Source organism: Apus apus, chromosome 7, assembly GCF_020740795.1.
Source record: "Apus apus isolate bApuApu2 chromosome 7, bApuApu2.pri.cur, whole genome shotgun sequence".
NCBI classification, from domain to species: Eukaryota; Metazoa; Chordata; class Aves; order Apodiformes; family Apodidae; genus Apus; species Apus apus.
This window is the reverse complement of record NC_067288.1, coordinates 4308086-4332427: the sequence shown is the minus strand read 5'-3', so window position 1 is coordinate 4332427 and position 24342 is coordinate 4308086. Positions and strand designations below refer to the sequence as shown.

At 54.9% G+C, this 24342-nt stretch overlaps 2 protein-coding genes across 2 annotated transcripts in view; one reads left to right on the top strand and one right to left on the bottom strand.

The window, feature by feature from the left end:
- Positions 1 to 7635, top strand: part of ACBD6 (acyl-CoA binding domain containing 6) — an 87514-nt gene extending 79879 nt beyond the window's left edge. Inside the window, exons 7-8 of the mRNA XM_051625385.1 lie at positions 3126 to 3156; positions 7029 to 7635. Of these exons, the coding sequence (XP_051481345.1) occupies positions 3126 to 3156; positions 7029 to 7183 (186 nt within the window). The 3' untranslated portion in view covers positions 7184 to 7635. The remainder of the gene's footprint in view (positions 1 to 3125; positions 3157 to 7028) is intronic.
- A 4054-nt stretch (positions 7636 to 11689) lies between these two features.
- Positions 11690 to 23983, bottom strand: LHX4 (LIM homeobox 4). Its single transcript, XM_051625098.1, has 6 exons — positions 23905 to 23983; positions 17133 to 17304; positions 13100 to 13302; positions 12749 to 12903; positions 12191 to 12362; positions 11690 to 12087 (listed from the first exon to the last, which is right to left on the bottom strand). Exons 1-6 carry the CDS (start codon positions 23978 to 23980, stop codon positions 11690 to 11692), a joined length of 1176 nt encoding a protein of 391 aa, XP_051481058.1. The 5' UTR covers positions 23981 to 23983.
- Between the last annotated feature and the right edge of the window lie 359 nt (positions 23984 to 24342).

The following is a 24342-nucleotide window of genomic DNA, read 5'->3' as shown; positions in this document are numbered from 1 at the left end:
ACAAGAGTCCTGATTGATTTCAATAGAGAAAAATTAGCTGCTCCTGCCTGAAAGCAAGGTGAGCAAAATGGTCCATCTGATGGACGGTGTCCAGTGGTGTCCAGTGACAGGGCAGGGGTCACAAACTGGAACACAGAAGATTCGACCTAAACATGAGGAAGAAATTCTTTACTGTGAGGGTGACAGAGCACTGGAACACACCTGCCCAGAGAGGCTGTGCAGTCTCCTTCTCTGGAGATAGTCAAAACCCACCCTGACGTGTTCCTGTGTGACCTCCTCTAGGTCAGCCTGCTTTAGCAGGGGTGTTCGACTAGATGATCGGTGGTCCCTTCCAACACCTCCAATTCTGTGATTCTGTCATCACCACCAGCATCTCCATGTTTCTCCTGGCTGCAGAGGATGCTCTTGGGATGCCCTGCTGATGGCTGGTACCGGCGATCCCGGGCTGGGTGGTGACATTTGCCAGTGCCCTAGGCAGGGTGCAGCAGAGTGAGGGCAGGGGCTGCTACAGGCTGTCCCTGTCTGCTTACCATTCAGGGTCCTTTGTCCCAACAGAGGCACGTCCTGGAAGAAGGACACACCACATCCTTCCCTAAGGATGCTCCAGAAACAGCTGCTTTCTATCACACGTCGGGAATTATCCCTTTCATCAAGGCCAGCTAGAATTAATCTTCAACTTTCTTCTTTCATTGTAAAACAAACATTTCGAGTGCCTGGGAGGCAAGATTCGTCTCGCACAATTTCCACAACGGGAGCTGTAATCCTCACTTTCATGGCCCATCTTTGATGAGTTCCTAGGTGTGACAGTTTCACTCGGCAGGCTCAGCGGTGCCGTCCCCGGAGCCACGCACTGAGCACCAGCCACGTCAGGCTCCCATTAGCCACGGTGCTCCAGGAAACCAAATGACAGAGGGAGTGAGAACAGCAGCCTCCAGAGGGCATTTCAAGTGACCACACTAGAGCTTTTTCCATTTACCTGGATTAAAATTGGTCACAGAGAAAATGCAAGCAAATACCTGAGAAGTGTAACAAAACAGCATTTGGCCAGACGACAGGATTAAGTGGGGGGGGAAATCCACAGCATAAATAAAGTGTAAACTATGTTTGCATAACATTGGATTAATAGTTCTGTTTTAAAGCCACGCTGGGATTAAAAGAGACTCATTTCATATGCTGGGGACTTGTGCTCTCTCTTCTTAGCCTAATAAATGCCAGAAAATACGTCTAAGAAATAAAAAGCCTTGTTAGCCCGAAGCCTGCAGCTGAAACAGCAGAGCCTTTGGAAAAAGAGCAAATGGCTGTGGTGTTCTTGGAGCAGACCTGTGTATTTTTTACAGTTTTGCAGCAAGGCTTCCCTGTGGAAAGGGATTTCTGCTGCACATCTCCAGTCCTGTTCACCTGCGGGTTCTGTCGGCTATGATTGGGAAGGTGGTGATGGAAAGGGGAGCTGGCTTCCCACCCGCCACCACACACAGCCTGCATGTTTGAAAGCCTTTCCAATCACTCATTCCTAGCACTCCCACCTCTTCTTCTGCCCCAGCCCTGCTCCATATTCTGCTGAAGTCCTGTCATTCCTCCGAGCTGCTTAAGGGCCGCTCAGGGGCTCTGGCTCGGATCAGTTACCTTATTAGTGTGGAATAATCAATGGATGTGGTCCCTGATTCCTTCAGTTCTTCGGTTTGTGGCATCTTCTAATGACACCCATTTGCATTATGCTCCCCACAGGCTCGGCAGAAATAGGCTTCTTAAACGTGGCACATCCAGAAATTGGCCATGGATGGGGCATAGCAGCACGTGGAAGGGAAAGCCTCACCACCCTCCACCACCCCCCACCCCCATTTTCCCCAGCAGAGACGTTAAATGGATGCTCTGGCTTTTCTCTTTTGTCCCTGTTGGCTCCTGTGGTTGTGGCAATTGGTTGTTGTTGTTGTCCCAGAGCAAAGTGTGGCACCTTCCACCCAAAACACAAGTCCTCCCTAGTGCCTCAGCTGAACAGGGCTAATATCAAGCAAGCTGAAAAACCAGAATTTTCCAAAGAGCAACAGGTGAGATTTTTACCTGTTTTCCTGTTCTTCTTTTCCCTTTCACCTGCTCCAGAATCAGGCTGTAGAATTGGCACCTTAATCCCAGCAATGATGGTAATTAAAAACTTAAGTCTCTGTAAACAGATGCAAATAAATTAAGGAGGCAAAGGTCTGAATTAGAGGCTAATCCTGGTGGGGTAGTGAAAGCCAAGGGGCCAGTAATTCTTTCCTTCTGTGATTTCACCTGTTCCTGTGGCAGGACTAGGCTGTGGGACAGCACGGTGTGATGCCTGGACATGCCCTGCAGGCACCAACCACTCATTGCAAAGCCCTGCCTGTGTTTGGGAAGGGGACACACTTCCCAAACCTTGCAGCTGATGTGAAGGTGTAGGTGTTAGCTTGAAGAGGGACCTGTGTGCTGATGTCTTCAAACCATGAGGTTTGCTTTACTGCAGGCATTTGAAAAGGCTGAGTTCAGCAACCACTCATTCCCAAGTGCTGTGCATAGCCCTTTCCTCGCCTTCCTGCTGCCAGGACACCAGCAGCCAGCAGAAATGACTTGGGTTTGGGTCCAGACCTGAATTCTGAAGAGCAAGGACCTAAGATTTATTCAGTTGGATGAAAAGTGGGATTTTTTTTTTAGGGTTTTTTTCCGTGTGCTTCCTTGTGCTGAAGAGCGCAGAGTGCCGAGCTGTTCCAGCAGCCCACTGCTTCAGCCTTCTCTCAAGTAGCTGGCCAAGGTTGAGCTTGCACAGAAGCATCTTGCACTAAAGCATCAGAATCAGTGAGGGTCCCAAAGTACTGACATCTTTTGATTCTATGGGCTGGAAGTGATAACACCATGAACTGAATTATATTTCATGTCTTGACGTGATCCGCGCACTCCTACAGGTGGATAGATATTGATTATCCATCAATATGGATTGATGGTGGATGATGATTCAAAGCTGACCTGCCAGGTAGCTGGCTGTCCTGGGCTGTTTATCTAGTCCATTCAAATCACTGGTGTGATTCACCTTATTTATTTAAAACTGGAATTGACTTGTGTCGCCGTGACAACACCTGTACCTCTAAAATCAAGTCTCTGTGTCTCTCTTTCAGGATGGGGAAGGCCAGACTGCCCTCCATTATGGTAAGTTGCCCATCCGCTCAGTTGTTCCCTTTAAGCAGGATGGATTTGCAGCTGGAGTAAATGGTCTGTGTACAGAAAGCAAATTTCAGCCAAGAATACGAGCAGGGAAGCTGGATTTGATTAACCAGCAGCTGCTTCCACTGGCAAGTCCCAGTTTGCTATGAGTAGGAGCCCTGGGAGAAGCAGCGAGGAAAACTGCTGTCCTCCCTTCCCTCTCCCCTGCAGAATTCACCTTAAAACCTTCCTTTTCCCCCAGTCCATGATCCACTTTCTGCAGAGTTTGTCCGGTGCACCCCTGTGTGGCTCCAGGATGCTGTTGTGCTACCTCCAGACCCAAGAATTGGGGAATGCTGAGTCCCTCAGCCATCAGGAGCTTGAGAGGAGGGTCTGTACCAGCTTTAACAGCAGGTACAGCAGGTGAAGGGACAAGGACAAGCAAAAGGGCCTTCCCCTCCACATATCCTAGTGTCAAACCTGTTTGATCTTTAATTGCAAGAGAAATGAATGAGAAAAGTAGAGGCTAAAGTGACAACGTGGTGCCGATGTGTGGGGAACAGGAAAAAAGTATCAATTTAATCTGTATCATAGGGGTTTTTTTCCAAAATTTAGACCTACCCAGTTATACTCTCTCTCGATGCCTGTGACTGTGTAATTAAGAGCATCCTTGTCATTCTGAAGTGTTTGTGTCTTTTTCTCTCTTGTGAGCTCTCCACAAGGACATTAGCAGGGTTGTGAAATTGCTTTGCAGACCATCAGTCCAAGGCACGGCATTTGGATCTGGATCTAAACTACCAGATTCCAGGGCCCCTGAGCAGAGACTGTAATTACAATAATGTGTGATTTCTCCCCATGTAAATCTTCCCTGTAGGTTACTTTATTTTTCCAATTCTTCTCATTCTGACTCATGTAGCGAATCTGTTGCTCAGTGCTGCAGTATCCATGGAATGACAGCACTCCATGTTGCTTCTTTCTCTGCCTGGCTCATTCCACATTTTGGGCTTTCTCTCTCCTGGGGAGATGCCTCTCCCCTGCTCCTAACTCCAGCACTGATCTCTGCCTCCTGAGGTGTGCAGAGTGGATTAGAGCAGTCTGTGCAGAAGCATAGCATGCAAGTTATCCAAGAGCACCTGCTTCAAGCAAGTCCAACTCATGGAAGCAGAGGGTGGATGCATCCCCTCAGAGTAAATGATGTGCAGGTAGATCCCCCTGGCTGGTGGCTGAAACTGATTCTTCAGCAGAAGCAAACAAACCTAAATTTAATTTAACAACATTTCAGAGTGCTTCCTCTGATCCACCCAGCTCAGATGCTTCAATATTGACAGTTAACCAGGGATTTTTTTCATTAACGTTTTTAAGTGTTAAAGTTTTTTTCTTCCCTTTGAGTGTGATCCCCTCGCTGCACGTTCCCTTTGGGGAAGCCCCTCATGGTCTCTGGCACAACAGGTCCCTGATGCCCCATGGGGGCACTGAGCTTATCCTCATTCCCTTACCTAGCTGATCTGCTCAGAAATCAGCCCAATCTTGAAGACAGCTCGTTAAAGGAGTGAATGGTTTCGCTTCAGGTGGCTGTTGGCCTGAAACTGGAGCTCACTGAAGACCTCCTGATACCATCTCAGTTAGAGCTTCGTTAACCAATCTGTTAATTGCAGTAGGGAGGCATGAGAGCTTGCATGCCTCTGCTGGTGCTGTTTGTCCGAGGCTGTTCAGGGAAGGGTTAAACCCAGCGAGCAAGGCCCAGCGAGACAGCCACGGCTTTTAGGGTGTCTCCATCCCTTTTTACGAGCCAGCATGGCCTGACAGCTGTCCTTGTGATGACAGCTCTCCTGATTACAGCCGGTGGGGAGCTGCATCCTGCGGGGGGTTATAAATCCTCCCTCCTTCCGATCGGTGCCGACCCCGGGTTTAATCGGAGGTTAAGTGGAGGCCACCGGCAGCGAGGGCCGAAGGCACCGGGGTGCCCACCACCAAGCCCTGTGGAGCTGTAGGAGCACAGTCTCCCTCCTGAACAGCCTGTTAGCCTTCCTCTCCTCTCCGTCCATCCATCCATCCACCCACCCACCCGCCGGGAATACTAAAATCATTGCCTCTGCCTCTCCCAGAGGAAATCAAGGCTTGCACCGTGGCCACGTGGCCGCGGAGTGGGCAGGCTCTGTATCCTCATGGGTGCTCCAGCTTCCCTGCAAAGCACCATCTGTTCGGCTCTGTCTTGTGCTGTGGGAGGGGATGCTGGAGGGAAAATAAATAATAATTAAAAAAAAAAAAAAAAAGAGAAGGAATTCATCATCTGAACCCTGAGGATTAATGGAGTCGGAGGGCGAACGGCGCTGAATGGAAATTCATCTTCACCCGTGCCAGTGTCAGGGCTGCCGCTCCGGCCCTTGACAAATCGAGGGTCCCAGGCTGTGATAAATCCAGCAGCTGTGCTCATCCCCCCGGGACATCCCCCAGCCCACTTGGGAACACGGGCTGTGCCTGCTGGTGGCACCCAACGGGGAAGCCACCTCCCCACCAGCTCCCCATCCACACGAGCTGCCACCACAGCTCTCCTGTCTTTCCGCACGGATGCTCTGCCATCACCCCGGGATTAGCCCCCAGCCTCACCCACATCCCCACCTGCCTTCTCATCAACCCCTTTCCCTTTTGTTGTGTTGTTGTTGGTTTTTTTTATCTTTTTCTGTATAAGCTTGAATCACGTCAAATTTATTTTAATTAAACACTGCTGCTTGTCCCTGTGGGTCGGCAGGAAGCTGCAGAGTAGTGCAAAAGATGCTCTAATTACCACATTTAATGGCAAAAACGAGTGAGTTGGTTGAAGCCCCTAAAATATAATTAAAACCCATCACTACCGATGCAAGAGAAACCTGCTGGCTTTGGGGTCTGGTAAGGCAGGTCGGGGCTGAGGCAGTTTTCTAGGCTCTGCTTTTCTTGGGTTTGAGGGAAAATCCAGGGACTGAGACTTCAGCTGCGATCAGCCCAGTCTGACTCTTCAGTGTTACGAGTTTTTCCTGGGTGTTTTTCTTTTAATGTCCTCAGGCGAGGTTGGAGAGGGAGCTGAAAGCTGCCCCGCTGTCCTCAGGACAGGGAAGAGCTCAGGGCAAACTTGGTTCTGTCTTGGCAGAGTAAATTGGGGTTGTAAAAACAGTTGCTAGTGGAACTATGGGTTGGAAGGAGCAGTGGTGTGTTGTCACTGGCTGTCCCTGGGCATGGGCACGTCCACCAGAGCTGGTGCTCAGGGAAGGGCCAGGCAGTGGCTAAAAAAACATCTGAATTTTCTGCAAAGATGGATGAAAGTCAGGATCGAGGCAGCACTGGTGATGTCCTGCCTGGGACATCCTGCCTGCAGAGTCCTCGGGAGGTTCAGGAAGCAGGTGAGAGGTAGGGGTTTATAAATGTGTTAGAAATTATAAATGCACGATAAATCCTGGGTACAAAAGAAGGTGAGAAAGGCATCCCCAGGTGGCTTTGGGGCTCTCTGCCGTGCTGCAGTAGCACTCTGGGACTGTTCCTGCCTCCAGTCCTGAGAAGGAGCATGATCCGAGCTGTGCCCAGACACCCTGCATCTCCAACCCTGCATCTCTGGGGCTGCGTCAGCAACACCCCCCCCCTCAGGGCTGCTGCCTTCTCGTGGCTTTCACTCTTTTCTCTTCCTTTTGGCTCTTTTAAATCCAGAGGTAAGGTAATACACTGAGTACAGAACACTGCCCTGAAAAATGGATCTGCTGGGGCGGGCCAGGTGCTGAGGCAGCGTTTCCTGCCGCTGGGACGCACACATGGGAAGTCGCCAGCTCCAGCCCGGCTCCAGCAACGCCCATCACCACCACCTCAGGTCAAGTGACCAACCCAGACTAACCCTTCTTTTCCTCCCTCCCCAGCTGCCGCCTGCGAGTTTTTGGACATCGTGGAGCTGTTGCTGAAGTCGGGAGCTGACCCCAGGCTGCGGGACCAGGAGGGCTGCCTGCCGGAGGAGGTGACAGACTGTAAAGCCATCACTTCAGCTCTGCAGCAGCACACGGCTGGCCAGGCCTAGCAGAGACACCTCCACAGTTTAACACCCTTCTCTTCCCCGGCTGCCCTCCAAAAGGGTTTGAAGGGCAGCTTTTAGAACACACAGGGGCTGGGTGGGCTCTCCAGCACCAAGGGGCTGGCTGGCCAAGCACGTGTCCAGGGCAGGATGGGATCAGGGTTGTGCATGCTGTGACATTTATCAGTTTGTTTGGGTTTTGTGGGGGTTTTTTTAGGGGTAGGGGGGTGGCCAGGGAGGGGAGAGACAGTCTGGAGAGGCCCCAAGTATTGTTGTAATGTATTAAACACAAGTAAGTGTGTTGGGTGTCTCTCCTGTAGGAGGGGTGGGCTGCTGGGCCAGGTATGATCCTCATTTCTCCTGTTCAGGTTGAGTTTTGGTTTTCGTTTGTTGTTTTGTTTTGTTTTTTTCTCCTGGGTCCAAACGAAATATTATAAATAAAAGCACAGTGTGGGGAAGGAGCCTCTGTGTGGTTTTCTTTCAGGGAAGGACTTGATTCCATGGAAGCATTCAGGGTGGGAGGCAGCACGGAGCCCTTGGGAAGCTCTGCTCAAGCTCTCATCCTTGGGGAGAGGGCTACAAAAGCTGGTGGGGACATACATCTGTCTGTCCATCCCTCTAGTTCTCACCTAACGTGTGTAAGACAAGTGCTTTGTGACTAACCAACCTCTCCAAGCTGAGAGGACTCTGACCACGTCACACAGCCGCTTTGCTGAGTTCAGTGGCGTTAAAACCCCTCCCCATCAGCAGCTCCAGGTCCTCCTGTCACATCCCAGCCCCTGGGGTGGTTCTTCAGGCATGGGGGTTGTGTATGGCCAGGACATAAACCTGCACTCACCCTATGGACCTGTCTGGGACGCTTCATGGTCCTCTCAGATGGCTAAAGACCCAGAAAAAGGGGAAAATTGTGGCAATACCTCAGGTCCTGGTGTGGGGCTTTCTGCATCCTCATTGGGCTTCCCACTGGGCTGTGCACAGCCTGGGGAAGTGCAGGACATCTCCATCACTGTGATGGGAAGCTGCTTGCCATTGAGTCCTTTCTGCAGCACATCCAGCCTCAGAAGAATAAGTGGGAATGTTCCCTCTGCTAGGACTGGCCGTGCTGGAGGCACGTGTGGGTTCTGGCCCTGCGTGGTGGCCACTGGCTCCTGCCAGCTTTTGCTAACACTGATGAAGTTTTGCTGCACTGGCTTGAGGGCTGCCAGCAGCCAAAGCACCACCACAACATGGCTCAGGCACCTGAGGCACAGGGCAGGCCTGGTGGTGGGGACAGCATGGTTTGGGCAAGGTAACAGGCCTTTATATTGACCAGGTCAACTTATTTTCCATTAAACTTAATATTGGAGGCATCTGACGGGCTGGGGAGCTGCAGTGGGGATCAGGCAACCTGATCTAGTTGGAGATGTCTCTGCTCATTGCAGGGGGATTGGACTAGATGGCCTTTAAAAGTTCCTCCCCACCCAAGCCATTCAACAATTCCTTGGAGCCATGTCTCGATAAGCATTAATGATGATAAACTAAATGTCAGGTCTCAACATTTAGTGCCCTTGCAGGGTGATGCTTATTAGATGGAAGTGATGCAGCAGCCCTTTGACCCTTAAGCAAGGTTCCCACCATGGCTCCTGCTCCCCTTCACCCTGCCAAGGGGACCCCCAGGATGGCACTGCTGGGTCTCATCACAGCCACGTGCAGTGGGAACACAGCTGCTGGCAGCTTTTGGATGTGGGGGGAGCAAAAGGTGCCAACCCGACACCTGGGGTGCTCCACACGGAACTGCTGGCTTTGGGATGGAGACAGAGTGGCATCAAGGTTAGGGACAAGTTGAGGCCACCCTTGTGCAGTGCCATAATGCACAGACACTGCCTGGCTTGGTGGACATGCTGGGTAATAAAAAAAACAACAAAAAAACAACCCTCTCTTAAAGCAGGGATGAAAAGCAGCAGCCGCCGTGCCTGTGCTTTCAGCCCTGGAGATGTTTATAGCCCTCTAGGTCTGTTTGTGAGGTTGGAGCCTTTCCAAAAAAAAAGCACAGAGCACGGAGGGGGGGGAAAAAAAAAAAAAAAAAAAAGCAAGCAAAAGACATATATTATTGTTTATAATCTGCTTTATTCAGCCAAACCTTTCCCCAGCAGCCTTGCAGATTGCTGTTTAAATCCCTCGATGCCTTTAACTACCGATACAGAAAGTGGTTAATGTGCATTCGGCCTAAGCTTGGCATCTACTCCAGGAAATCACTTTAATTGAGAAGCATTAAATGTTAAAATGATTAAAACATAGAAAAAGCCAACACACCGGTGTCCATGGGGCGAGCATGGACCCACCCACGCCCCCCCCCCCACCTCAGCATGGCTTTTCCATCTCACCTGTGCCCGGCCAGTGCTGCGGTGGTACAGCTGGGTGATGGTGGTGGCATCTTGGGGGGGTGCCATGTAGCAGGGGTGGAGATGCCCACCCCCAAACCCACCCACTGCTCCAGCCCTGCAAAAAAAAGCCAGGCCACGACGACCGGTGTCGCTTGTCCCCACCTAGGGACGCTGGCTTCTCCATCCAGGGGCAAGACCCGGGGGATCCTGACCTCAAACAGGCAACGGTGAGGAAGTTGAGTGAAGAAATTCCCAAAGCCAGCAGCTGCTAAAGAGCATCCCGAGTTTATTTGACATGGCTTTCCCTCCAGGCAGAGGGGGTGACCATACACATCTCATGCCAACGCACAGGAGGCAGGGTACAAAAGCAACGCCCTGGGCCCAAATTCGAGGGAGCTGAGGGGGGGGGTGGGAGGGTTCTCCCCCAAAAAACATGGCAATAAATATGCTTTTATTCTCTGAATTGGTTTTTTTTTATATTATTATTCTTTTTGTCGGGTTCTTGTTCTCTTTTTTTTTTTTTTTTTTTCTTTTTCCCCCTTTCTTTTCCCCCCCCCCCCGGAATCAAGACTCTCACTTTCTGGAACTGTACAAAATTTACAGAGCGAAGGGAGGAGGCGTTTGGCCGTGTCAAAACGGGGTGGAGCAGCCCCTTTCCCCCCCTCCCTGCCAACTGCCCCCAGGGGCTTGGCACAAAGCAGCACCCATGGCAAGGGCAGGGGTGAGGGGGGGGGCGTCACATGGGTGCAACCAGGGCAATTCCTGCAGCACCAGGACACCTGGAGGGGGGGGCAAGGAGGAACAGGGACATACCGGTGATGTGCTTTCTCGTGTGGCTTCTTTTCTTCCACTTTTTTTTTCTCCCCTTTGCTTTCAGAGCCTCCCCAGGCTGTGGGGGGGGGGGAAGATGGCCAGGCAGAGAGCACAAGCCCAGGGATGTGGGTTTTGAGAAGGGGGCTGGTGCTGGGTGGGCTCAGCCAGGAGCAGACCCCATGGGGCTCATGGCCTGTCCCCAAAACCACCCAGGTGCTCCCTGGCTGCCTGCACCCACCCTCAGTCCCATGGCACCAGAGGAGATGTGTGGGGTCTCACCCCACTGTGCCCTCCTGTCCTGAGCATGCAGGTGTTCCTGCACCTGACAAAATGCCTTCCCCCCCCCCCCCCTTTGATTTTGGGGAAGTCTTTGCAACACCCTCAGAACAAACACTCCCCACCTTTCCCACCCACCTTTCCCAGCACTTGTGGGGGCTCCTCTCCAAGTGCCAGCCCCCAGCATCCCACCCGGCCCCACCACAGCCCAGCTTGGCCGTTGGGCTGCAGGTTTGGTTGGTTTGTTTTGGTTTTTTTTCCCTTTGTTTTTTTAAACCCTCCCAGCAGCACAACCAAGGTCAAACCTACAGGGAAGCACCAGGAGCACTCCTGCACCCCCAGGGATAAACCCCAGCCTGTGTGACATCTCCACTCCCATCGCACTCGGAGCAGGCAGCATCACCCTGGGCAACATTGTCCCCCAGGCAGTGGGCAAGTGGCCCTGCCTGGACAGGTCCCCAGTCACACTAAAATAAACCTTTCTACAATATAGACTTTTCTCTCTCTCCACTGAGGCTCCGGGCAGCGCCGAGTCGAGTTTCAACTCCGTATCGAAAAATAATTCTTGACAACAACAGCAGCAACGGTGCCGGGCGGGAGCAACACGGGCACTGGGCGGGGGGGGGGGGAGATGCTGCCATCCCTGATTGTCCTTCCCCCCCACCCCTGCTGGCACCGTCGCTGTCACCCCGCTGCGTCCCAGCCCTGTGCCGAGGTCCTCGCCGAGCATCCCGTGCGCCGACACCTCTCTTGTGCTTACACCCAAAGGCATCCGTGCCCCTTCCCAGCTCCAGGCACAGCTGCGCCTCACACACACCCCCCCCCCACAACACCCCTCCCCATGATGACACACACACACCCGCACACACCCCCTCCGGCCTCCTTCCAGCCCACCAGGCCTGATTCCCATGGGAAATCCTGAAAAGTTCAACTGCTGGTGGATGCCCCCCCCCCCCCGCCCTCCCCAGTGCTGCGCTTGTGGGCTGGGGAGTGGGGGAGCAAAAGGGGGGGAGTGTTGGGGGGGGCGTGGGGGAGAGGCCAGGGCAGGGGCGAGCATCACTTAGAAAGGGGGGTGATCCATGTCGTCCAGCCAAGAGGCCGGGCTGGTGGGAAAGTCTGGGTACCCAACGCTGCTCCCCGTGGAGATGTCAGAGGTGGGGCCCCCCCCGGCCATGGCCCGCAGTGTCTGACTCACCCCCTGCCCCCCGTGGGCCACCAGCCCCAGGTTGCCATCCATGGCGTAGTCCAGCCCGTTGAGCAAGGGCGGGTGGGACGGCAGGGAGGAGATGGAGGAAGGTGACTGGGGGAGGCCGTAGGGGCTGCCGTCCCGCAAGTCCTGGTACGACTGTCCCGTCCCCTCCATGGAGAAGCTGCCGTTCAGCAACTGTCCGCCCGCCACGTCCCCCACCGTGCCGTAAACCCTGTTGGTGTGGCCGAGCTCGGAGAGAATCTGGTCTTCTGCCGGGGAAAGCAGAGGGGGGGGGGGGAGGTCAGCACAGGGGAGAGCCCCACAGCCCCCTGGCCCCGTGGCAGCCACCCCCCCCCCCCCCCCAGAGCTCACCTCGGAAGCTGAGCTCACTGTCGCTGACACCGCAGTCCTCGGCCGAGCTCTCCTTCTCCAGCTTCCCGCCCCCGCGGCTCCGCTTCACGCTCTTGTAGAACTGGCCCCAGCGGTGCCGCCCGGCGTCCTTTTTCAGCCGCTTCTCCTTGGCCCGCCGGTTCTGGAACCACACCTGGGGGAGAAACGGGGACAGCCATGGCACCCCTCCATGCCAGCACCCCTGCAAGCCAGCACCCCTGCAAGCCAGCAACCCTGCAAGCCAGAACCCCTCCATGCCAGCACCCCTGCGTGCCAGCACCCCTCCATGCCAGCACCCCTCCATGCCAGCACCCCTGCAAGCCAGCACCCCTGCATGCCAGCACCCCTGCATGCCAGCACCTCTGCAAGCCAGCGCCCGGGCACCCCTACACCCCAGCATGCCGGCACCCCGGAGCCTTTGCCAGCCCAGCATGCTGACACCTGTGCAACCCAGCTCCTACCTGCCCCTGCACCCCAGCGGGACCACCCCCCCCCGCTCCGCTATGGGCAGGGTGGAGAGGGGCACCTCCTTGGGCTCACCTGCACCACCCGCATGTCCAGCCCGGTCTCGGAGGACAGCTGCTCCCGCACGTGCCGGGCGGGCTTGGGGGAGTTTTTGTAGGCGTTCTTCAGGGTCTCCAGCTGCTTGGCCGTGATGGTGGTGCGGGGCCGCTTCGCGCCCGCCTCCGAGTCATCTGCAAGGGAAGGGGGCCGGCACCAGCCCCGACCGCAGCACCGTGAGCAACCCCAAACCATCAGCCCAGGCTGGGTCAGCCCCCCCCCTCCCCAAACCATCAGCCCCAGCAGCGACCCCTTCCCACAGGTGACACGACCCATGGCCAACCCCTCAGCGTGTTGTCCCGCCTTCTAGCCTGCTTTTGGGGTGCCTACCGTTCTGCTTGGCTGTCTCATAGTCCTCCTTGCAGACCAGCCGCCCGTCCTCCATCAGGTAGAACTCGTCCCCGGTGGCCAGCTGCCGGCTGCAGATGATGCAGGCAAAGCAGTGGAGGTGGTAGACAAAGTCCTGGGCTTTGCGGACCACCTGGGTGGGGGGGATGCCCTGCTGGCACGCCGTGCATTTGGTCCCAAAACGCCTGCAAGGAGAAGCAGGAGACCCTCAGCACAGCTCCACCCCCCCCTCCCCCTCGCAGAGAGGTGGGCTTTGGTGGAGACTGGGGGGGGGGGGACACGGACACCAGGAGACAGGGCAGGGTTTCAACCAGCAATCAACCTAATTACGAGTGACACTTCACACCACAGGGCTTCGTCTTCCTCAGTCTGAACAAGAGGCCTAATGGAGCTGAGGAAGGTTTGATTTTAATGGTTCTTTTAACTAATGCTTATAGGCTGCCTGATTTTCCCCTGCAAGGACAGTACATATTTCATCCACATTAATACCAAATATATTAATTGCGCCGCCCCGGTAGCGTGATGGATCCCAGATTAATGCAGAATGATGGGGCTCTTACACTGTAATGACAGCCTGAAGGGTGGGTTGGGGTGGGCCAGCTTAGGGTAGGCATGGGCCCAAGTAAGAGAGCCAGCACACCTGTGAGGAGTGTGCAAGGAGTGTGCAAGGAGTGTGCGAGACGTGGAAGCAGCACGCAAAGAACACACAAGAAGGGTGCAAGACGTGTGGAAGGAGTGTGCAAGAATGGCCTAAGAATATGCAAGAAGTGTGGAAACAGCATGCCAGGAGCACGCCAAGAACAGGACAAGAAGTGTGGAAGAAGCATGCCAGACGTGTGTGAGGAGTGCAGAAAGGAGTGTGCAAGGAGCTTGCGAGGAACACACAAGGATGGTGCAAGAAGTGCAGAAGGAACCTGCAAGGAACATGCAAGAAGAGCACAACAAGTGCAGAAGGAGCACGCAAGGCATGTGCAAGGAACATGGAAGAGTGGTGTGAAAAAGTGTGCAAGGAAGGCACAAGGAGCTTAGGTCTCACCCAGCAGCCCCCACAGCTGGCAGCATCTGGGGAACCTGTAACCCACCAGCTGGGTGAACCTGTGTGGGTGCAGCCCAGGCTGTGGCAGCCCTATGGAGGCTGGCACCCTGACAACACCCTGTGTAAACTGAATTAGTGACACGAGGACCACACATGCTACGAGGTGGTGGCAGCACAGAGGAGAGTCAGAAATAAGCAGGACATACCACTGCTGCTCTCAGTGGCAAATGCCATGGGCTTTGGGACTGGTGTGGGACCCACTGCCACCACAAGGGCTCTGCTGGGTGTGCCCCCTGCCCCACTAAACACCCCAGGAGCAGGGCACCAGGACACCACGCAGCTGTCCTGCCATTGCAGCAGCAGGTCTCTGAGTCAATCTGTCCCCCACACCTTAAACAGCCCCATCTCCTTCCGAGGAGGCATCCCAGGAAAACCCCAGAGCCTTTCAGCCCCCGGTCCCAAGGCCACAGGGGCAGGTGGTGGCACTGGGGAGTGCCTGGGGGGGCTACATCCACCCAGCCCTGCAAAATCACCCGTGATCCCCAGAGCTGCCCATGCTGGGGTACAGCCACCACAGCTGGGGCCCTGAAGCTGTTCCTGAGTCACGCAGGTGTCACCCAGGGATGGGCCTGAGTGGCACCGGTGCAATTCCAGCAGCTGCCCAAAGGGGTGTCAGGAAGCAGAAGGCAAGGAGGGAAAACCTGGTTGGTCTCGTTTTCTGGGTTGTATCCTAAAAGGAGAGTCCCTGGCCATCTGCTGGGGAGACCTCAGCTCTCCCGGAGTCAGCTGGGAGGGAGGGACAGAGAGAGAGGGAGGGAATGGGATGGGAGATGGAGGGGACAGGAGATGAAGAGAGGGAGGGAGGAAGGGAGGGAGGGAATAAAGAGATGGGGGGATATACAGAGGGAGGGATAGGACAGACAGAAAATTCTTTTCTGTGCCCAAGGCTGAAATGATTCACAGTCTGCAGCCCCATCCTCCCCCTACCACAAAAAAGAAAGAAGAAAAGAGAGAGGAAGGAAGGAAGGAAGGAAGGAAGGAAGGAAGGAAGGAAGGAAGGAAGGAAGGAAGGAAGGAAGGAAGGAAGGAAGGAAGGAAGGAAGGAAGGAAGGAAGGAAGGAAGGGAAGGAAGGAAGGAAGGAAGGAAGGGCAGAGAAGAAAGAGAGATAGAGAAAAAGAAAGAAAGAAAGAAAGAAAGAAAGAAAGAAAGAAAGAAAGAAAGAAAGAAAGAAAGAAAGAAAGAAAGAAAGAAAGAAAGAAAGAAAGAAAGAAAGAAAGAAAGAAAGAAAGAAAGAAAGAAAGAAAGAAAGATAGAAAGAAAGAAAGAAAGAAAGAAAGAAAGAAAGAAAGAAAGAAAGAAAGAAAGAAAGAAAGAAAGAAAGAAAGAAAGAAAGAAAGAAAGAAAGAAAGAAAGAAAGAAAGAAAGAAAGAAAGAAAGAAAGAAAGAAAGAAAGAAAGAAAGAAAGAAAGAAAGAAAGAAAGAAAGAAAGAATAAAGCCATTTTGACACCTATTCCCAGTATTCAGGGATGTTCCTACACCACCTGGAAATGGGTGGAGCCTGAACAGAGCTGCCCACAGCTGGGGACTGAGAGCTGCAATTTAGGGAGGGTGGAAAAAAAAAAAAAGATTATAAAAAACAACCAAAACCTGATCATTCTGGAAGCAGCTCCTGAATTGCAAACCTGCCTCTGCAATTGGCCTTAAATCCTTGTGTCCTCCACAGGTTCCCTGCCCTGAAATCAATGAGCGGTTGAAATAAAGGTGAGGAGAGAGCCTGAGTGAACACCGAGATGCTATTGATTGCCACCAAAATAATCCAGGCAGGACCTCATCTAAGAAAGTCGCTGATCTTTCAACTCTAATTAACATTGATTACCCGCACCTTTCGGGCGACTATTTAAACGACTTGGAGATTAATAGGCTGGAAAATATCAGAAGAGAAGTGTTATTACCCAGGCTGAGGAGGCTGCTTTGACCACCACACTCTCCCCAGCTGGGAAGGAGATCCAAGCTGCATTTTGTGCCCTGGTGGGACACAGGACACGTAGGAAGCCTGAGAGCCCAGAGATGGACAATCAGGGAAAGTCCTTCCCAGGGATTAGTGTGGGGTTTAGCCAGCCAGCCGGTGGCAGGGGGTGATGGGGAGAGCCACTGCAGCAGGGAATGCAGAGGAGATGGTCCCTGGTCCCCAGGGTGTGGCAGGTCCTTCTCAGCCAAGCCCCATCACCTGCACCCACAAAAGCCACCTGATGGCCAGGATCCGGCCCAGAGGTGTAAAGCTGCATCCCCTCCCAGCTTCACAGGGATTCACCAGCTCTGGTGCAACCCCCTCTGTCTTCCTCACCCTCAGCGAAGCTCCCAGGTTTTCCCGGCAGCCAGGGATGAGAACATCCCTGGCCGGAAAAAAGTCCGTCTTTAAAAAGGAAAAGGGTTGGCCTGTCCTGGGGGGGGACACGGCACAGCTCGGGTGCAGCGGCCAACCAGACCAAAGGAAGGGTTTTTTTTTTTTTTCACACTGTGGGGAGGAAAAAAAAAATAATAATAAAGAAAAAAATAAATAAACGAAGAAAATGAAAATAGGAAAAGGTGAAGAGAGAGGAAACGGCGTCAGCAAACCCCAGCGAGGTGAGCGGGGAGCTCGGGCAGCGCTGCTTGTGCGGGATTCTCCTGCCCTCTAGCTCCAGCACAGCCCCAACCCCTGCATCTCCCCAGCCCGTGGGCTTGGGAACCAGCCCAGGGGAGGGACGGGAGCACCCGCGGGCGTTTGGGGCTTTCAGAAGCTTAAATCCCAACAAACGGCATCCAGCTGGCGGCAGCTGCAGGGCACCGAGGTTCCCCTTCTTCCCGCAACACGAAGATGGGTGACGGTTTGGGAGAAATGACACTTAAAATTCGGCGGTGGGACTGCTTCGAGGGCAAGGAGAGAGGCCGGTTTCTGGGCATGGTGCCCCCCTTCCCCGCCCGAGGGGATACTCACTTGAAGAAGTCCTCCTTGCAGTAGACACTGCCGGCCCGGGAGAAGCAGCGCTCGGCCAGCTGCATCTGGCAGTCGGCACACTTGAGGCAGGAGCTGTGCCAGTGCCGGTCCAGGACCTTGAGGATGAACTTGTCCAGGATGTGCTGGTTGCAGCCGGCACACTGGGGGATCTCTGGGAGGGTGAGGGGAGAGAGAGAGAGACAGAGAGAGACAGAGAGAGAGAGAGAGAGATGGAGATAAGAGCAGCATCAGAGCCCCGCGGCGGGATGTGCCGGTGCTTGGCGGGGGGACGAGCTGACACCGCCGGCCTCCCGGCACATCCTCGTTTGCAAACCTTCACCAAAACCCTCTGGGACAGCCAAGCCCAGCCCCCCCCACCCCCCCGCCCTGTGCACAGGCACGGGCAGCTGATGCTTTTTCCCTCTGCATCCGAATTTTCAGGTCGTGTCCTACTCCCTGCCACCTGATTCCCACCTCCCTCTGCGATGACATCCCATGACCCCCAGGCTGGGACACAACTTGTTGCTCCCCATGGTCACCCCCTCTCCCACAAGGGCCAGGCTGGCCCAGGAGTTTACCTGTGAGGTCCCAGCTGTGACCCAGGGTTGCAGTACACCCACCTCCTCCAACCCACCCATAGAAGCTTCTTCAACATGAGCAAACATCTCTTCCCCTCTGCTCCTGCTGCATCCTGAGGACCACAAGCCTCCCGTGCCAATCCTGCTGCCCCCCCTGCCCCATGGCCCTCTATCTGCAGGGCCAGGGTACCAAATGACACTGCATCCCCAGGGACAGCAGGTTTCTACCTGCTTTCTCCCATCTAGCCTGGGGTTACAGACCCTCTGTGGCTGGAAATGGCTGGAAAACATGGTCTGAAGGCCACACCGGAGCATAGCAGTGGCAAGCACGGATAATGGGGTCTAGCCCCATCCAGCCACCCCACAGCACAGGCCTGGGGATGGGGGAAGGGGGGAGAGGAGGCTTTTCCTAAAGCAAGCTGTACACCTGGCCATCCGGACTCCCGTCTGATCCCTCTCTGTAGCTGGGAAAGCTTCCATAGCTCCAGAGCTTGGTTTTCCCTGCCTGGCTGCCCACAGCTCAGCACGAAGGGGAGGTGCTGTGAAAAGTCTGCAGGAGGAGATTGCCCGGTAAAAGCCAAGCACATCACACTGACAGGCACGCACCAAAGATGATTGATTTTAAGGGGGGGGGGGGGGGGGGGGGAAATGAAAGAAAGAAAAAAGAAAGAAACCACAAAACCATCCCTGTAGCAAGAGAGATGTTTATGCATTAGGGCTGCCTCCCTCTCCTGCCTGAGAGCAGCCGGCAGTAAATACCTGGGGGCTGGAGGGGAATTTAGGGGGAGGGTTATGCGGCTACAAGTGCTGGGGAGGCTCAGGAGGGACCCTGCTGCCCCCAGCTGAAGTGTCCGAGGTGGGGGGCTCCTTTCCTGACCCACGGTAAAACAAGCCCCCACGCCCGATGGTTGGGCATAGCTGGGCAGCGAGGGACAGGGACAAGGGATGGGAGGAACCAGCCCCGTGCTCAGGGGCTGCTCTCCCTGCAGCACCCGGCAGGGAACCTCCTGTCCCCTAATCTGGGGGCTACTAGGAAGGAATAAAACGGAGGGAAAAACAAAACAAACAAAAAAAAGGAGAAAGGGGGGGGAAACAAATAAGGGGAGGGAAAAAAGGGGGAAAGAAAAAAAAAGGGGAAAAAATGGGAAAAGGAAAAAAGGAAAAAATAAAAACAAAAAGGAACAAGAAAAAAGGAAAAAGGGGGGAAGGAAAAAAGGAAAGAGAGGAGGGGAAAGGAACGAAATTTTAAAAGGGAAGAAAAGGAGGGAAAAGGAAAAAAATAAAACAGAAGGTAAGAAAGAGGGGGAAAGAAGAAAGCAGGGAAGGGAAGAGGAAAAAGGGGGAGAAAGAGGAGAGAAAAAGGGGGGGGGAAGAGAAAAGAAAGGGGGGGGGGAAAACCTAGAAAGAAAGGGGGAGGAACAAGAAAGAAAGGAGGGGGAAAGAGGAAAGAAAGGGAAAGGAGCAGGAAAGAAAAGAGGACAAATTAGGACAAAAAGACGGGGGGAAAAAATGAGGAAAGAAGTCGGGGAGGAACGTGGAAAGAAAGGAAGGGGAAAGATGAAAGAAAGGGGGGGTGAAAGAACAGTAGAAAATTGTATTGCTACAGCTTTATTTTTAAATACTGTGGGTTCTGTCAAATGCCTCAATTGAAGGCAGCTTATTTTATAATTCATCAGGTTAGATAGTTACAATCCCAGTGCCCTTCAGACCATAGTTATTGCTGGCATTTAAGCCTGTGTCGCATTAACAACACGAGAACAAATGAAACAAACAAACAAACAAACAACGAATGCATCTACAGCTTCCTTAGGTCTCTCTCCTCCTCCTTGCTGGGAAAACACCTGGGTGCTCTGCTCCCCGCCCCAGCCCCACGGTTGCAGGTCGGCACTGGCCACGTTTTCCACATTTTAATTGTTAAAACCCATTTCAGAGCGACGCGGGAGCCGCTGGCAGGGAGGATGGCACCGAGCACAGCAGCGTTTGATGGCATTGCAAAGTAAATCTTCCTCATTTCTTTCATAAACACGTTTATCAACCTGTTTTACATATAAACCGTTATTTATATAAACACACAGGAGCTTTCCCGCACCTACAGGTGTTTAAAAAAAAAAAAGAAAAAAAGCAACCCGGCTTAAATTCAACAAGCAAACAACTGCAACAGATACTACAATATCTTCTGCTGAATTTCCAAAGGGGGAAAAAAAAATAAATTAACAAAAGAGACTTCTATTTTTTTGCTTCTGATTTGTCTGCAGATTTGCAGCACCAGCCAAATGCACGCAGGGCTGTGTGTGCACATAGAGCTTGTGCAGAACTGGCACCCACTTGGCTGCTTTCCCCCTCGAATAATAATAATATTAGTAATAGTAATGGTGGTAATAATAACAATAATAATAATAATAATAACAATAATAACAATAATAACAATAATAACAATAATAGATGCTACGGGGGCACCAGAAGGTGTCCCAATCAACCCATTGGTTTGTCCAGCACATGCAGAGAGAAAATATCTTCAGCCCCTCGCTTTGTGCTTTGCACCCCAAGCGGCTGCTTCCCCGCCTGCGGAGAACCTGGCATTTATTTCACTTGTTTTAACTAAATTATTTGATAGAACAGGGAATCAGGCTAATGGCGCTACGGGCTCGGTGGCTGTCGCTGCCCAGCTCTGGATGCAGGGTGGTTTGATGGATGCTCGGGCAGGCAGCCCGGGGAGAGGGGGGTTGATGGTCACACGCAGCCCCTCGGTCCCCCGGAGGACCTGGGGACACCCCAGGGATGGAGCAGCCGCGTTGAAAACCGCTCCCCCAGATGGGGGGAGCCACTAAGTCCCCCCCAACCCCGGATGCACCCGGGAGGGGGAGCGCACAGATCTGTGGATCCCTGCCTCCCTCCCCGGCAGGGTTTGGCCGTATCCCATTAAAACCAGTAGCCAGGTCTGGGACCCTCCACCCCCCCCCCAGAACCCTCCCAAGCCCCGGGGTACCCCAGCGATGGCCTGAGGAGGGGTGCAGGGGGTCTGTCCCCCACCAGCAACGTGCCCGCCGTTACCGGGATTTATTAGCAGCCGGTCCATCTTTCCATCCATCCCTCTCTCCCTCTCCCCGACGGAAAAGATAGAAATAACGATGGAAACGAAATAAACTTGAGGGAGGGGGACCCTGAGACCACAGAACCCACCAAAAAGCCCAGGGCAGAGGCGATGATGCCGGGGAGGGTTTTTGGGGGGCTGCGCTCCTCCAGCGCACCCCCCAGCCCAGCTCCCGACGGGCAAACGACCCCCTTTTTTGGGTTGCTTTTGGTTTGGGGGTTGTTTGTTTTTTTTTTTAAAGTCTTTTAAGGGAAAAAGGACCATCACCCGGGGAGAGGAAGGTGCTGCAGGCTGGGTGCCTCGGCAATGCGGGTGGGAAACGGGATCACGAATGTGATCCAGAACCATCCCCCGCCCCCCGACTTCGGTACCGGAGCCTGCACCAAACACCCACCCCACACAGGAAAACATCAAGCAGGAGACTCCTTTAAAAGATTGTCTGCAGGGAAGAAAACTCATTCCTTCACACGCAAAAGAAAAAAAAAACAAAAACCAACCCTCTCCGATTCATTTCTCTGCAGCCTTGCAAACGACTTTCCCAGCGGCGATTAATCAATCCCCCCCCCCCGCCTCAAGCCCTTGGCCAGAGCCTGGCGGCACCCGGGCACCATTCCCACAGGCTTTGGCAGAAGTTTTTCCTTCGGTGAGATTTGCAAAACAATATTCATAAATAATATTTGGAATGAATCGTTTTCACAATCCCCTCTGCAAAACTGTAGGTGGGTTTGCCCGGGGTGGAGGGACGAGGGGGTTGGGGTGGAAGGGATGAGCTGATGCTCCCCAAAAATCTCGCCGTCCCTGCTAAAATGAGGAGGCTGGGCAGGGGTTAACTAGTGAGGAAAACCTGCGATTTAATAGAGATTAGAAATGAAAATGTCACGCATTTTCATTGCACACACGATGAAATATCGAGGTGCTTCTGAGGGGGGAGAGGGGGGGGAAGGGACCCCGGCGCAGCTAGCGGGGCTGAATTCCCTTTGGGAAGGCATTCCCTGCCCAGGGATAGCCCCGGGGAGCCCTGCATATGGGTAAACAGGGCAGGATCAGTCCCCAGAGGTGTAACCCCACGAAACCCCGATGGCCGGGAGCTGGGGGATTGAATATTGCAGAGCCACGGCAACTTTTGTGGCAGCCCACCCTCCAGTATTTCGTTCCCGCCACCGATATTTTGCGCTCTAAATAAATAATCATCATCATAGTTCGTTGGATTATTTCCTCATCATTCCTGACACACGTCAGCTGGTACCAAAATGGCAATGTCACAGACAGGAGAGGTTGGGGACACCCAGAAGGGCCAAACCAGGGAGCTTTGCTGGTGCGAGCGCTGCTCCCGGGTAATTTAAGCGCCCAATTTCCCCTTAAACAACCATAAAAACGAATTTCAGGACCACAAAAGTGACCCCGCGGCTGGGAACCGGCGGCATTTATTCATTCGATGGCAGGGATTCGGCCGTGGGACAGAGCCTCTCCATCTCCGCACGCTCCGACGGGGATTTTTCTTACCCTCTGCTGCGGTGAAATGCGGTGAAACCTGCCCGCCTGCACCTCTCCCAGGCCGGGGCCCGACAACTGGATCGAAATGGGGGATACTGAGGACAGGCCAACCCAAAGCAGGATGGGGATTGCCGGCCCGGAGCTTCGGGCAGGGGCAACGGATTTGCTCCCCGTGGAAACACCCACGGAAAACGAATTACAGTCGCCTGGGGCGGGGGGGAGGTTGCTGCGGGGCACGGAACGGAGGGGGAGGCTCTGGGGGGGCAGCGCCTGGCCCGGAGCTGGAAGGTGGCCGGGGTTGCACACCCCACTAGCCCTCTGTGCCCCCCCGAAACGCGGCCCGACCCCCCCCGCAGGGCTGCTCGTCCCTGCCGAGCTCTGCCGGGGCTCGGGCCCGGCTTGACTCCCCCACCATCGGGGCTCCCCCCGCCTCAACTTTTCGGATACCTCGGGGGGGGGACACAGAGCTCCCCCCGGGGAGGCTCACACCCGCTGCGGACCTGCAGGGACACCCCGGTTCTCAGGAACCGTTTGCAAACGGAGGGAAATTATTATTATTATTATTAATAATAAACAATAATCACAAGAATAATAATAGTAGTAATTGTGACACTGACACCGGAGCAGCTCCAGCCCCACGGTTCGCCCTAGCAGCCCTGGGGGGGCAGGGGGGAGCACGGCCGCCCCCGCACCGGCTCTGCATCCGTGGGGGGGGGGGTTGGGGTGCCGGCACAGAGGCTTCCCCCGCATAGGGTTCGGCCCTATGCAAGCGGGGCGGCCGCGGGCCCCTATAGCTCCCCCCCCCTATAGTTCCCCCCTCCTGTAACTCCCCCCCTACAGCTCCCCCCCCCAGCTGCCGGCGTCTGCGCCCCGCTGGAACACTCTCGGGGGGTCCCTACACCCGCGGGGTCCCTACAGATCCAGGCGGAGGTGGGTGCATGTACCTCCCGCCCCCCCACCCCGCACCTCGACGTGCACACGCACCCCCACGGCACGCGCCAGCATGTGCTTGCCCACGGACACGCTCCCCGCGGCCACGGCCGGATTATAGCAGCGGGTTTTGGGGACAGACGCAGACGCGGCGGCACCGCAACCACGCGTCGCGCGGAGCCCAGCCGAGCTCGCCGTCCCTTTCCCGCAGCTCCCGCCGCTCAGCCTGTCGCGACCAGCGATATCAAAGCGGGGCAGCCGCAGCTGTTGCGCGTGGGCCAGGGCACCGGGCGCACACATGTAGGCTTGCACACAGATGGGCGTTTGCACACACATGGACACTTGTACGCGCTCAGCCAGAGCCGCCGACGAGCCGACCGACCGACCGACCTCCCCGTCGGGGCCGCACCGCACGGCTCCCGCCTTCCGCCCCGGGGAACCGCTCTCCCTCCCCGCACGCTCCCCGTTTTTACGTCTATTAACGCCGCAACGCACACGGGTAGGGGGGATGGAAGAAATAAATGGGAGGAAAAAAACACAAAACACCCCACCAAACACCCCCAGGAGGGAGTGGGAGGCACCTGCCCAGCCCGCTGCCCCTCCAGCCCCTGCCCGCCCTGCTCCGCCGACCCGGGGCCGCCTTTGCGGCAGGGAGCGAGAAGAGAAAACGCGTCCTTACGTTGCACCGGCACACCGAGGATCTCGGGAAGCCCCTTGACAGCCCCTTCGGCAGCGAGCGCGGAGCTTTGCATCATTTTATTGGCCCCAGGGGTGACGGAAGGGAGAGAAGAGGGGAGGAAGAGGTGCGGGCCGGGCCGGAGGAGCCCGGCGGCGGGAGGCGGGTCCGGGTCCCGGTGGCGGTGCCGGAGGCGGGTCCGGGTCCCGGTGCCGGTGCCGGTGCCGCCAGCGCCGCCCGCCTCCCATTCATTCACCCTGCGGGGGAATAGCGCGCCTGACGTCACGCCCGCCGCGGGGGGCGGGGGGGCGGGGCTTGCCCCCCCCCGCGACCAATCGACGCCCGCTCCGCACCGGTGTGGGCGGAGCTTGAGGGCGAAGGAGGCGGGGCTTTGGTCTGCTGGGGGGCGGGGCCTGCGGGGAAGGGGCGGGGCTTGGGGGT

Coding starts and splice junctions, on each gene's coding strand:
- LHX4 (XM_051625098.1), bottom strand. CDS start 23,980: ATGATGCAAAGCTCCGCGCTCGCTGCCGAAGGGGCTGTCAAGGGGCTT. Junction 12,363..12,748: donor TGGACATGCGGGTGGTGCAG/GTGAGCCCAAGG, acceptor TTTCTCCCCCAG/GTGTGGTTCCAGAACCGGCG. Junction 12,088..12,190: donor CAGTGAGCTCAGCTTCCGAG/GTGAGCTCTGGG, acceptor TTTCCCCGGCAG/AAGACCAGATTCTCTCCGAG.